Source organism: Mangifera indica, chromosome 13 (assembly GCF_011075055.1).
Source record: "Mangifera indica cultivar Alphonso chromosome 13, CATAS_Mindica_2.1, whole genome shotgun sequence".
In the NCBI taxonomy this organism is placed as follows: domain Eukaryota; kingdom Viridiplantae; phylum Streptophyta; class Magnoliopsida; order Sapindales; family Anacardiaceae; genus Mangifera; species Mangifera indica.
The window spans coordinates 15,276,696-15,290,838 of record NC_058149.1 but is presented as its reverse complement, the minus strand read 5'-3'; the positions used below and the strand labels follow the sequence as shown (position 1 = coordinate 15,290,838).

Sequence of the window (14,143 nt, the reverse complement as noted above, 5' to 3'; positions counted from 1 at the left end):
TTTATACTTAAACCAACAAATATTGACCACATGCGTGGTTTTTGCCGTTCTATCCGTTACCCTTATTGTCCAAGTTGTCTTAACCTTCATCTTGCACTTATCCACGTGTGTTTTCTTTTGTGTCCGTGTTGACGTGTCACATTCCCACAGGCACCGTGAGGTTCACCAACAACATTTCGTAATCATTGATGAATCGAACGTACAATACTTTGACACATAAGCAGAGATGATCACGTCGAAATCACGTGATTGGTTTACACGGAAACACGGCTGCTTGCCACACCTTTCTTACTTGGCCTTGGCCCCTGACTCTAAGAACTAGTCTTCTCCCTCCCTCGTTTTTATAAACGACAAGACGATGAAGTGGTCAGCAAGGCCAATGTCCAGAGCAGCGAAGAGGTTCAATGTTAAGGTGAAGCCATGGAAGCTCGATGGAATTTGTGCAGACGAAGCAGTAAAGACAATGATCGTTGAAACGAAATGGAAAGGACCTAAGTCTGTATTCTCTCCGTTTAGTCTACCTTCATCATCCAAACTTCGAAGAGGCCGAACCAGTGGAAGATATTTGAGTAAAGGTGAATCAGTTGTTGAATGGGACGATGAATTTGAGAATATCTGCAACCTGTCCATTGCATCAAAACATGGCTCAGCCTCGTATGGTCCCTGGAATGTATCATTCAATATTTTATCGGTAAGATAATTTTCTCAATTCACATTGTTTAAGTGATAATTAAGTCTGACGGAATTATCAGCGTTTTCTGTTGTTTTTCTTGAATTCAGGGAGATGGGGAAGAATCTCCGAGAGTTATCGGAAAAGCTTCTTTAAATTTAGCAGAAGTGGCAGCAACAATGGAGTCCCAGGTTGAGAGAAAGGTTCCGATAACTTGGAAGGTTGGTGGTCTGGGCAGCCAGGCTACACTTTTCGTAAGTTCAATTTTCATCAGTCAATATCATACATACATACTCCTTAATTTTCTCTTATTTCAAAGAAGCCCTATAGTGACTTCATTTGAAAACTCCATTTTTTTTTTCTACAGGTATGCGTGAGCTTAGCTGAGGTCAGGAATTCTCAAGACTCGGCACCAGGACTTGTTCAAAACTCAACCGAGTCAGATGAAGGAGACGCATTCTTTAAAATGATGATGAGCTTAACAGGCTACAGGAAGAAAGAGAAGAAAGGGAAGAAGAGTCAAAGAGACCAAGCCAGCTCTTGCGCGTCGGATGGTTTGGCGGGAAGCAAGTCCACTGTTATCAATGAGACAAGTAATACAAAAGAAAATTCAACAACTGAGTCGGAGTCTTGTCCAAGTTCAAAAACTCATTTGGGAAGTCAACCTAACCGGAAGGACGGGTTCTTTTCGTGGGAGAGAGGGCTCCTGAGCAAGAAGACAAATGTCAACAAGGTCAGTAATGATGAGACGAATCATGTTGACTCAAATACACAGGGCCCATATTCCCTGTTCTTTTAACTTATTAATAAGAAAATTCAATTAAGTATTCTGGACCACAAAGTTCAGGGATTAAATGCTGAGACTGGGTATTAATTTTTGCAGAATACAGACACCAGTGCGTTTTCGTCAGAGTTTTGTAATTGGGAAGAGAAAGAATTAGCAAGTAGAGATGGGCAATCAAAACTGAAAGCCCACTTGTTTTTTGCTTCGTATGATCAAAGGAGCGAGAAAGCATGTGGAGAGGGTGCCTGCACAGCGTTAGTTGCAGCCATTGCCCACTGGCTTCACTTGAATCAAGACTTGATGCCCACAAGATCAGAATTTGATAGACTTATAACACAAGGTTCCGCCGACTGGCGAAAGCTTTGCAACAGCCAAAGCTACACGAATTTCTTCCCGGACAAGCATTTTGATCTTGAGACGATTTTAGAAGCTGGCCTTCAGCCTATAAATGTCTTGCCTGATAAATCTTTCACCGGATTTTTCAGCCCTGATAAATTCAAATGTTTACAAGGAGCCATGTCATTCGATGAAATATGGGATGAAATAAATGACAACGCTGAAGATCACCAGCCAGGAATCTACATTGTGAGTTGGAATGATCATTTCTTCGTGTTGAAGGTCAAAACAGATACATACTATTTCATAGATTCATTAGGTGAGCGGCTTTTCGAAGGGTGCAATCAGGCATACATTCTGAAGTTTGATGATTCAACTCTGATGTATGGAAACTCAGATGAAAGTGAAGAGATAATATGTAAAGGGAAAAACTGTTGTAAAGAGTACATAAAAAGATTTCTTGCTGCAATACCACTAAGAGAACTTGAAGAAGAAGAGAAGAAAGGAACAGTTTCAACTTTCTTTCTTCACAAGAGATTACAAATCGATTTTCACCATACCTCTTCTTGTAATACATCATCATCATCATCATCATCATCTTCTTCCCCATCAACTTGTTCCACTTTTTCCCCTTTCTCTGGTGTAGAATCAAATTAAAGATTACATTTTTTCTGTAAAGCACATGGGAACTGTGTGTATTCGATCTTATTGCAGAATATTCAGACACGTTTTTTATAGTCCAAAGATCTAATCAATAAACTACATAAGAAAATATTCCCAGAAACTTTATGTTGCTTTAAGAAAGTTACAGCTTTATACCTGGTGGTTCCTTATTGGCAACCTTTAGTGTATTCTCATTGAATGGTGTGTGGTGTTCTTTACATTACAGATTTTAACATAGTACTATTTCCATCATCATCTTGTGAAAAACATTTAGTTCTGAAACACCACAACAGTTCATATTCCAGGAAGCCTTCAACCTCCCCCATCCATTTCTCTCTCTCTCTACAATCACTTTATACCAAAATCTACATATAGGCCAAAAACAGCTCATATTCTCCTTGAAGACTTAAGTTTAAACCAAGAAAGATTAGATTCTGACCCCACACATTGTTGATAATTAAACAATCTATAAAGACACTAACCACCACTGAAAACAACTAAAAAGTGATTATATCCAGTCATTCAATAATCATATCTTCTTCCTTACCTAAGTGAATAGGTCCACACCATGGCCCCCAACCACATTTGACCCCAGAAATAACAGTAAGATTTGGTTTAGCATACAAATACCTGTCCCCCACTTGCACAAAGAATCCCTTTATCCAGTTTTGATAGATCATTTTCCTCCACTTGTTAATGAAACAAGACCACGATCCGCGGACCCTGAGTTTAATGATTCCTAATTATTTCTTTTCACCTTATAGACATGCTTTTAGGGAAGGGACAACCTAGCAACTCTTTTGCATGTATCACTAAACCTTATGTTTGCTTTTCCCTGTACTACATTGTACCTGAATCAAATTTTCAACTTGGCACCAAAAAGGAAAGATCAAGTAGACGAAGAAACAGGATAATTGTAAATTACCATGATTCAAGATATTAAAGTCAGCCACTAGGAATATCCGTATGTTGAACTACGAACCTGGAAAGTTTTACTAACAGCAATATACAAGAAACGACACATTTCTATCCATTCAGATAAAAGGTTTCTCCAGTCCTATTACCATGATTTCATCTAGTTGAAACTTAGTTAATATATACATCTTGTTTCGTGCAAACGGAAACAAGCAACTAATTGTACATAAACTATCGAGTACAGCAAGACTACAAAAAGCTTCAGTAATGCGCATTCACCAAACCATTTCAAGAACTTGAATCAAGATCCTGAAGTAAGTAGAGTCAATCTACAAACCTGCACCTTTCATTCCTCCAGTTATCTGGTTATATGGAAGCTTTGAATGCCAAAAATGTTGATCCTCTAATGGGTGAATAGAAACTGCCTTTCGCTTTCTTACTCTTGTATCAACATTACCCTCATCACTCCACTGACTTGAGCACATGTCTAATGGGCCATCAACATTACCTTTAGAACAGAAAATTAACTGTTTACACAGAAGTGGTGTCCAATCACTAATTTCTTTTCCCTCTATAGAACCAGAAACAACATCTTTAACCTGTTGTAGCTGAAATTTCTCAACAGTAGGCGAAGGAACAGACAGTGGTCCCAACCTAAGCGATAGATCACACCCAATGTCATGTGGGTTTTCAGGAGCATCGCTGATATTAATACATGGTTGAGCACTCTTAACTGAAGAGTTCTGAACGCAAATGGCCTTGGCAGGTTCCATACTGTTAGAAGTTGAGTTATGAAAACTTTGAAAACCATGTGGTAGTTCTTCAATGTTTATCAAGGGGTAAACTGCATGCGAATTCAAACCGGGAAAATTTTGCTTATTGATTGATGGAGGAACATTATTAGATGCAATGGCAAGTTTTTTACTGGAGATGACATCGCTTCGTACAGCAAAATTTTGAGCTGAATTTGTGCTTGTGGGTTTCATCCAAGTAGAATAATGTGGGATGTAGAGTTGATTAACTTTCTGATTTCCTTGAGTCATGTTCTCTAAACTGGTGTGCTCTTGTGTGCCAGAATTGAGGTAGCACCTCGGGTGACTATTCCGTTGGCTCCTCGATGTTCTCCTTGGCATGCAGCCCAAATTGAGAGCAGCTAACACACAACAATATCATAAAAAACAGGAACAATCACACACAAGTAACAAAGCTCAAAATAACACAGATAAGATCTACAAGTCAAGGTAGTAGTCTCTCTAACTGATATTAAGCAGGGAAAAAATACACCAGTGACTAAAAAAAATCAACAGAAATGGGATACATGTACGGTAAAATTAAAAAAGAAAACAACTTTGAAATTAGAAGGTAAGGGGGGGAAAATGGAAAAATAGTATACCTTCAATACAAGGAGGAAGTAGCTCTCCAGTTTCAGAATTCTCATCACGTCGAATAATCGTGTTAATGGCATCATTAGTTCTGTCCCAGAGTGTTTTAAGGTCCACATATTCAGCCTACCACACATTCAAAATGAAATATTTGATTGTGTTGTTCCAAAATTTAAGCTTGAAAATCAACAATACTAAATCCAAGAACATATCGGACTTTTAGGTTGTTTACAGAGAAAATAAGAAAGGGAAATTTTTTTCAAAATTTGGAACCTAAAATGCGTCAAAAAAATTCCTTTCTTGTATCATCCATCAGAATCTCAGCAGTTAAAAACAGGATGAGCAAACCCAACTGAGATTCAGAGTAGCTGAAGAGAAAAATGAACCAACCTCAGAATTGGCTTTGGAGTACATAATTTCTTCTGATTTCAAGACAACAAGAGGGAGCTTTTCTTGCCATTCCTTGTTCTTCTTAGTTGCTGAGCTATGAATCTCATTTACAACTCTAAACAAAATAGAAGCCAAAAATTTGTAAGTACACATAAACATACATACAAACATTTTTATAAAGAGAAAAATAAAAAAAACTCAGACCTGAAAATTTCTTGGATGAGAGAACCTCTCATGGGTTGGTGTCTTTCACTATGCCATGCTTTTCTAACACATTCATAAGGTCTTGGACCTGGTCTTGGCATCTTCAAAAAAAAAAAATTGGATTGAGAGAGAAGAGAGAAAGCAGAGAAGTGTGTTTCTTGAAAAAGAAGCCCAATACAGAAGCAGTATGAGAAGTAAATGACTTCTTCTTTTGGTTTTCCTTTTTCCTTGTGACTTATACTACACTGTTGAGCAGAGGGGCATAGTAATAGCTAAGGACATAAGGTCCAAAGTATAAGCAGTGAAGTAAGAGAGAGAATTACTTTGTTTGGCTTTCTTTTTCTTCCTCTCCTGTCACAAGCTCAATAATTTCAAAGGGCTTAATTGATGACTTTGGTGTGTCCCCCACTCATCCACATGCCCTCTTCCCCTAGCCTTAAGAGTCTCTCTCTCCCCTTTCTACATTGTTTTTGGCTTTTTCTTGCTCTCTTCTCTCTTTCTTTCTCCAGCCTCAACCCCCACTCAATTCATTCACTCAACCACAGACAGTCACAGAAGTTGATAATTTCAACCTTCAAAGCAAAAGACCATCTTTAATTCTCATTTTCTTTGCTTCAACATTACATCACTTTCAGCTTGAAATTGTGTGATGTACAAAAGTTGGCTTCATGTGACTGGTGATAATAGTGCGTGCAGTATCACATCATGTACAAGTAAGTTGATGATTTCTTTGTGCGTTGTGGTAGTTGGGTTCAGTTGAATGTTGAATTAATTACTAGTGTAGGAGAACATTTGTCTGGGCTTGCAAGTTTTTAGGCAAGCCCAGTTGAGTTCAGTCTTAATCATCTCTCAGTTTTGTTTCCAAAAGGGAAGCATTATCCTTGTGCTTCAACTTCAATTCTTACAGCTCATATTATTTTTTATAAGTTGTAAAAATGATGCTAAGGGCGGATTCTGTTTGGGATCCGGTGAGCTTAGATTCAAGCCATGCATCTGAGTCTTACCATGCTGCAGGTTGGCACAGCCCACAAAGTCCACCTTTTGACAGGTTTTGACACGATACAGCATGTTGGTGAAACAAGCTGCATAGAATACGGCTGGACAAGGTCCGGCCAAGCCTAACCATGTCTATTAATATTCAACCTTAAGGTATATTATTGATGTGAGATGCTTCACATAATAAACGCTATAACACAAGGCTCACAGCTTGGCTCTTGCTGTCTTGCTTGCATGCACTCCACTTGTAACTTGTTCATGATTCAAAACATATCTTATTTTCCTGGGAAATTCATCAGTCAACATAGTTTCTTGTCTATGATTATTCAGTTCAACGGCTGTGATTTACAAATTCAGAAGATTACTGCCTAGTATAATTTTTACTTTACTAATTAATTTGTATTGATTAAGCTGTCAAATCTTGTTTGTTACCTTTAACACAAGACAAACCTGAAAGCATCTGCATCTTACCCCACCAAATCCTACTTTCTCTCTCTAAATCCTTAATTAACCAGTTCCTCTTCAAAATCACAGACATCCTGTCTCCATCTCCACCGTCTCTGTTATGTGCTCTTCTTTTCTGCGTACCCTTAGCCATTGTCTTCACTGTTAACTCTTCTAACCACACCCATCGAACTCTTCTACTACAGCCACAGGCACAGCTGCCGCCCTCTACACCAAAAGATGATCACTCACTCTTCCGAGTCGCTGTGCATGTCAGCCGAAAAAGAAAGACTTCTTCCATTAGAAAGCTCGCTTTTATGTTCCTCACCACTACACCTCTGCACTTAGCCCCACTTTGGGAACTTTACTTGAGCAACACAAACAAGAATCTATACAATATTTACCCGCTGAGTTATACCGTGTCTCCACTTTACTCCCACTCTCGCTTCTGCCGCACGTCGTTTAATTGCTCCGGCGCTGCTGCATGATTCCGGAAATTACATGTTTGCCATGTTGTCTCCGTCTTGTATACATATACCCATTCACTCGTTTAATTTCACCTGTTATCCCAAGGAGAATACCTTTTCCACCCTTTTAGTTATGCTGGATCCAGGTGGACTGGAGTGTCAGTTGTGGCGGTCAGCGGCGGGAGTAGCAGGAGTCAGAAGTGGGAGCGGAGCTGATATTGAAGTTGAGAAATGACATAGGGAGGTAGGGTGATGAGGGAAAGAAGGGGTGAGAATTGTGTGTGATGTGATGATTAAAGGTGAAGGGTGGGTTGTTGAGTGTGGTGTGGGTATAGCAAATGATGTGGATTTTGAAGGAGTTGGTGTAGTGTAGGATGAATGATGGAACCGTAAAACTAAACTTAACGAAAGAGCTGGGAAAAAAGCCTACTTGAATGACATGATTGATATTCGGCCATCCATATCCATATCCATTCCATTGGATCCAGAAATAGGCCCCAGGAATGGGCTCAAGTATATTGGAATGCATGAGTATTGGTTGGGTCCGATAGTATGGCTAGGCCTGCTAAAATGAGCCCAGTAAATTGGATCAATGGCTTCCATTCCACTCCAGTACTTGAAGAAGGGATGGCATTGGCATTGGCAACAGCCAACAAGCTGCTAAATAAACCTATCCTCTTGTTAGGGTGGGTAGGTAGGGTTGGATCTTATCTGGATGGATTGAATCAAATTCATTATTTAGTTTGAGTTGAAGGTTAGTTCAGTTACTCGATTTTATTTTAATACCCAGAAATAAAAATTGAGTTTGGTTTTGGAGTAAATAATAGTTGAAAGAAAGGTGATTGAAAATGAGTTGTGAGCTAAAGGTGGTGGGACGCATGAACTACTCTACTCTGATTCCCACGGCAGAGCTAAAGTTGACTTTTAAATCATTTTGACAGACAGACAGGCATCTGTTTTCTTCAACAAATTTATACACTCTCTCATCTCATACTATACTTTTAATCCAAACCAATTTTACAGACAGAATAAATAAATAAACAAACAAATTAAAGTCAAGCAGGATGATGATGATGATGATGATGATGATGATGATGAAATTAAGAGCCAACGTCAACGTGCATTTTATTTTATTAATAAGAAATAATAATAATAATAATAATAATAATGTCTTTTTGTTGGTTGGGCTCGCCCAAAAATTAAACATCTACCATTGAAATTGAAAAGCTAAGCTGAAATATTGCTGAGGGACCCACTGAATAAAATAAAATAAAATAAAATAAAATAATGGGGAAGAGAAGATGGCTACCTGTAGGTACCTGAGCTAATAAAGGTAGGAAAGATAAAATAAAATAAAATAAAATGTGGTGGTGGGTCATTTTTCTGGAATTATGATTATGTATGTGGCTTGAGTTGCATGGACGGACGGTTATTTTCTTTCAACTCTCCCCGAACCGAATCAAGACAACAAATGCCTTCCTCCCTCCTTTTTATGCCACCCTCCTTGATCTAGAGACACCACCAACTCCCACCAGAGCCTCCTCTAATCCGATGGATGGTCTCCTCCTCAATAGTTATTATACGTTAATTCCACTGTTTCCTTATCTTTTCATTTTTCTTTAATTTTTGGTCAAGGGTGGAATTCAACCTAATCAAACTCACATAAACTCAATTGAGTTTGAGTTTAAATACATTATCAAATTAAAATTTGATAACTAAATTTTAATTAATATTATTTTGATATGTATTAATTAAAATGATATTATTTTAAATAATTTCAATTAAACTTTTTTAAATTCGTGAATTTGACAAGCTAAAAATCTTCAAACTCATTTGCACTAAACTTACAATCGAACTCATGCCACCTCAACTCAATTCCACCCATAGGTGGACCAAATTGGGCCATTTTCAAGGCAACAAATTATATCGAGTAGGAAGGCCAAATGACTATTTCTCATTTAAGTTTTAATACGAATACAAATACATATTTACAAGGTTTGAAAAACTCAAACACTCACTCATAAACTAACTACCATTAAAATTTTCTATCAGAAACAAGAATAACATCGTCATTTTATCAAAATATTAAAAAAACTTTTTTCAATCCCAAGTTTTAAAAACTAACAATTTTAACCTTAACTAAAATTTTCTAACTTTCAAAAATAACATTTCTCCCCCTCTTCTCTCCCAAAACATAAGGTTTTTTTTTTCTTTTCCTTTTTGATCGATGACTATTATCGATGACTATTCAACACTCTACCTCCACTGGCGACAAAGCCAGTCGAGATGATAAAGGCCTCATCTTTGTTGTCGTCTAGATCTAAACTATGACAAAGACCTTATTTTTATCATCATTAAGACAAATCAAACAATTTGTCCTCCAAACAAAGCCTTCCTTGTGAAAGGAGATGCGGCACTATCATCTATTGTCAACGGTGGAGGAAGAATAGTCTTTTAGCTCAGGAATTTATATTTACTTTTATATTAAAACCTTATAAATATGTATTTATCTTTACATCAAAATCTCATGAATATGTATTAATCTTTTACCCTTATCTTTAACAAAAAAATTTAATGATAATTAGATCATGGATGGTGTTTGAAATTTTGAAATCTCACAAATATGTATTTATCTTTATATTAAAACTTGGGGGAAAAATAGTCATTTGGCCAGAATATGAACCTGGTGGCTACTTCACAAAAACAATATGTGGTCACTTCAAGCTTATTCCTACGGCTCCTGAGTGGGGAATCTTACCACAATATATTCAACTGGGATCCACAACTATACTTTGGAATAGATTGACAGTGATAATCATTACTGAAATAAGAAAAAAACCACTCAAATGGATTCAACTGCTTTGGAGTCATGTAGAAATTGGAATATGCTTCATTGTTTTCGCCGTTCAGCTTTAGTTTATATTATATTTATCATCAGCCCATCAATCTCACCAGCTCGAGCAGTCCCAATTCTCCTTTGTTGTTAGCCTCTAGTCTTTTCCCCTCCTAATATTTTCTAAATTCTGAATTGACCTGGATATATTTCTGTCTAGAAGAACAAATTATTCAATTGAAATGAAGACAGTCTCGCTAATATCAGTCCAATTTAGACTAAAATGGACAAAGACACCAAATCAAACAAAAAATTCCTTTAAATTTTAAAATCGATGTGCCCGGTCATGCCCATCACTAACATGAGTAGATTATTGAGATGCATAATATTTTAATAAAAACCAATTTGAAAAAAAAAAAAAAACCACCTCCTCACTGAATAATGGAGGGGCCAGCAAAGGGGCATGAATTACACCATCTAACAGCTACTCAGGACCTAATTTTTCAGAAGGCATAACCTTCCACAGTGGACCTAATTTTATGCTATGAATGAATTAGTTTCCTCCCAACACAAGATAATTAACAAGTTGCCAACAAATTCTAATATTACAAAAGCACAGAAAGATATCACAATGGATTACAAACTGATCCCATCTCTCCCCCTTACCCCAGTTTTGTGCACAAAATGAAAGAGTCATATCATATCACATAAGAAAAGAAATCACAGAAGTAAAAACATAATGACAGACAAGGGGAATATAGTCTCTAATATATGTGGTAAAAATCAGTAAGGAGTATAGTAATACCCTGCTGGTGGTCCCATCCCGTTTACTGGTGGCATTCCATAAGGGATCACAGGCATAGGACCTGCATTGTAGGATCCAGTACCAGTGAGCTTGGCTAAACTAGCTTCACCTCGCATTCCATCCCTTGCATACTGCTGCCATACCAACTGCTCTTGAACTACCAACTGCTGTTTCTTCTCCATATCAGACATTTGCACATAAGAAGGAGGTGGAATGCTCAATGATGCGGCAAATGGGTCCTCATTAACTGTCTGAACTGTTCCATCAGGAGCCGGGAGAGCCAATACTGGTGTTGCAGTTTTCCCTGGCCCTGGCAATGCAACACTACTTGCACTTCCACCACTCAATTGAGTTGTGCTCACGTGTTGCCTCACCATTCCCTGATCATACATGCCATTCAACAACAATGGGTCAAACCCACCACCCAATGCTGCTTTCTGTCTTGACAAATTGCTGGCAGACTCAACCAATGCCAATTCCCAATCTGCCTTACCAGGTTCAGCGGCTGGGGTTTGCCAAGCTGAGGTAACCTGCTCCCCATTTGATGGAAATGCTTCCCATGATCCATTACCATTAGCCGCAGGCCCATTAAAAAAAGCCAAGGCCAACTTATTCCCCTGATCATCTGCTGTAACTGTATCATCCCTCAAATTCACCAAATCTTCCGTCACTTGTGGTTTCTGAGGTTCAGGTTCAGGTTTAGGCTCGGGTTCAGGTGGTGGTGGAGGAGTGTAATTCTCTGGAGGAGGCAATGCCTTTATCTCATTCATGTCTGGTACTGGTTCCTCCTGTGGAGGAGCCTCCAATTCTTTCCTCTCTGGACTCTTGGGCCTCTTGGCTCTATCCCTCACAAACTCTTCCAAAGTCTCTAATAACTTGCTGGTAATCCTCTGAACATCAGGATACTCAGAGGATCTCGCCACACCAGTATCCTTGCACCAATTATAAAAAGCAACCAGCTCATCAATCTGCTTTGCTGCACGTGCATATGCATCAAAGGCCTTAACACAGTCTGTATACTCCATATCAAAAAACTTATCAAGCAACACAGCCAAAACTTCACATATGTCTGCATAAATCTGAAAACTCTCTTTCACCATCGGATACAAAGCAATCAAAACCATCCTATTATTCTTAGCTAGACCTGTGGGCCTGCATGACAGGAACCGATCCAACAGTCTCTGCAAATGCCCCATTTTTCCAAATATCCTCTCTGGCTTCATTTCTCTCAATGGAGTCACCACTGCTGATTTCTCTTCCCGTCCAGTGGCCTCACTCATATCTCCATATGATCTTGATCTCCTCGTCATTCCATAATTGCCATAACCACTATCACCTCTAAAGTCTCCATAATCATACTCGTTAGGTCTCGGAGGGGGAGACCGAAAATCATCCCCATATCTAGATCCAAATCCATAATGATGACTACCTGAACCCGAAACAGAATTGGAACCGCCCTTTCTATCAAACAGAACAAGTTCAAGTCTTTGATCCAAATACATGGCATAAGTTCTGACAAAAGCTGAGTGGTCCCACGAGCTCGAATGAGCTTCATCTCTAAAATCCGACATGTTCAAGAGCCTTGCTCCTCTTCTAGTTGCGTACAAGATTTCCTCTTGAAATATCGGATCCCCGTCGTTTAATAGCCGGTGTACAAGCGTGAGAGCCTTTAGTGCCACAATCCAGTCACGTGTCTTGCCCAGACGCTTTGAGACGGCCGATACACAAGCGTGAACATAGCCACGCGAGTATGAGGTTAAGTTGAGGATCTCGCGAATGTATTTCTCGTCGGCCGGATCGTCGTCGTGGCTCGTGGCTTTCACTATAGCAACTTCGAGGTCTGGAGCCATGTTGCTCGCTACCTTAGCTATTCCAATGCTAGTTTGATCTTTAACGGCCCCGATCGCTTTCCGAATCGTGCTCGGCGCCATCTCTACCGTTGATTGAAGTCTCACACCTTTTTCTTTTTCACTGAGTTGCTTGAAATCGATAGAAAATGATCTAGTTATCAAGACAACTGAATTCGTTTTAACGGTTACAATTAATTAATTAATCAACATTACTAGCTGATATCTATAAATAGTAGGAATTTGAATTTACCGTCAGATCTGGGAGAAGATGCTGCAGTGAGCTAAAAAAGGTCGTCGGATCCGTCAACTTCTCTCGGACAAAACGAAAACGGCACAGATTTTGAAGAACCTTGAAGGAGTAGCGGAGAGACGACAAACCGGCGTCGTTTGGCTGCGTCAGACTCTCTCTATAGCGGAGTTGGGCGCTGAATTAGGCAAGAGTGGAGAGAAGGTAAACGAGATTAAAAAATAAAAGTGAATTTGAATAGTGAGTTAGGTCCGCCGACGTGGACCGTCGATCTGATCTAGTGATGATTTAGTGAGGGGCAGGGGCAGGGGCAGGGGCAGCTATTTTACCGGAAGTGTCGGGCGCTGTATATTGTATGTTATTTGTGTACATGAAATATCTATCAACCAATGCAAAAGGCAAGAGAGAAGCGAGTTTTAATACGGTGCGCGTGGATATTGGGTTGTATACTTTTCAGTACTACCACGCGTACGGTTTAGGGTGATAGAGACTTTCTGAAGGAAGGAGTTACTGCGAGATTGGATGAAATGAGTTGACACGTGGAGATTGATCCAGTAGTTTGAGGGATGGGTCCCATACTTAAATGGATTGTACGGTAAAGTGAGTGAGATTGAAAAAGTCAAGTGTGTGAGTTAATTTTGTAGATAGACTTGCGTAGAAGTAGATGTAGAATTACATGTAAGACTTGTCGATTTAGTAATCATACTTGATTATTATACGTACATTTACACTTACCATTTATTTACTTTTCACTGGGAATGGATTAGTTTTTTGGGTTTATTATTGTCAATTCATCATTCTCAGCGAAATTGATGTGAGATTATCATGAAGGATTAATGTTTGATTCAAATAAGGTAAAGTTTTAATTCAGGGACTTTAATTTAAAGTTTGATATGTTTATTTATTTGATAACTCTTTTTAAAATTTTGTCGGTAACATCATAATTTTTTATTTTTAATTGAATAAATACTTGTGATAGGGTATCATATAGCCCGCTAAGTTGCTAGGATGGCGTGGCCCAATGGATAAGGCGGGAGATTGTAGGTTCGAGTCGCACCGTGATCGGAATGCTCTAACTGAGCCTTAAAAGGGTATTGATATTATCTCTTTAACTATTTATTATGAATTCTCTACTCTAAGGTTTATGTTTATGAATC

The 14,143-nt window shown here is 38.8% G+C and overlaps 3 protein-coding genes across 6 annotated transcripts; 1 reads left to right on the top strand and 2 right to left on the bottom strand.

Moving 5' to 3' along the window:
• Nucleotides 1-343: 343 nt before the first annotated feature.
• Nucleotides 344-2,525, top strand: LOC123195182. Its single transcript, XM_044608829.1, has 4 exons — nt 344-691; nt 781-924; nt 1,038-1,403; nt 1,554-2,525. Exons 1-4 carry the CDS (start codon nt 359-361, stop codon nt 2,445-2,447), a joined length of 1,737 nt encoding a protein of 578 aa, XP_044464764.1. The 5' UTR covers nt 344-358; the 3' UTR covers nt 2,448-2,525.
• Nucleotides 2,526-3,401: 876 nt separating this feature from the next.
• Nucleotides 3,402-6,509, bottom strand: LOC123195183. The gene is made up of 4 exons (XM_044608830.1): nt 5,345-6,509; nt 5,141-5,255; nt 4,762-4,876; nt 3,402-4,521 (listed from the first exon to the last, which is right to left on the bottom strand). Exons 1-4 carry the CDS (start codon nt 5,443-5,445, stop codon nt 3,698-3,700), a joined length of 1,155 nt encoding a protein of 384 aa, XP_044464765.1. The 5' UTR covers nt 5,446-6,509; the 3' UTR covers nt 3,402-3,697.
• A 4,153-nt stretch (nt 6,510-10,662) lies between these two features.
• Nucleotides 10,663-13,324, bottom strand: LOC123194757 (putative clathrin assembly protein At2g25430). Of its 4 annotated transcripts, none has more exons than XM_044608145.1 (2): nt 12,990-13,324; nt 10,663-12,906 (listed from the first exon to the last, which is right to left on the bottom strand). In XM_044608145.1, exon 2 carries the CDS (start codon nt 12,818-12,820, stop codon nt 10,868-10,870), a length of 1,953 nt encoding a protein of 650 aa, XP_044464080.1. In that variant the 5' UTR covers nt 12,821-12,906; nt 12,990-13,324; the 3' UTR covers nt 10,663-10,867. The 4 variants fall into 4 exon arrangements, with proteins under 4 accessions (XP_044464080.1, XP_044464079.1, XP_044464081.1 ...); XM_044608144.1 differs by having other exon boundaries at nt 10,663-12,890; XM_044608146.1 differs by having other exon boundaries at nt 10,663-12,868.
• Between the last annotated feature and the right edge of the window lie 819 nt (nt 13,325-14,143).

Coding starts and splice junctions, on each gene's coding strand:
- LOC123195182 (XM_044608829.1), top strand. CDS start 359: ATGAAGTGGTCAGCAAGGCCAATGTCCAGAGCAGCGAAGAGGTTCAAT. Junction 692..780: donor TATCATTCAATATTTTATCG/GTAAGATAATTT, acceptor TCTTGAATTCAG/GGAGATGGGGAAGAATCTCC. Junction 925..1,037: donor GCAGCCAGGCTACACTTTTC/GTAAGTTCAATT, acceptor TTTTTTCTACAG/GTATGCGTGAGCTTAGCTGA.
- LOC123195183 (XM_044608830.1), bottom strand. CDS start 5,445: ATGCCAAGACCAGGTCCAAGACCTTATGAATGTGTTAGAAAAGCATGG. Junction 5,256..5,344: donor CTCATCCAAGAAATTTTCAG/GTCTGAGTTTTT, acceptor TATTTTGTTTAG/AGTTGTAAATGAGATTCATA. Junction 4,522..4,761: donor ACTTCCTCCTTGTATTGAAG/GTATACTATTTT, acceptor GTTGTGTGTTAG/CTGCTCTCAATTTGGGCTGC.
- LOC123194757 (XM_044608145.1), bottom strand. CDS start 12,820: ATGGCGCCGAGCACGATTCGGAAAGCGATCGGGGCCGTTAAAGATCAA.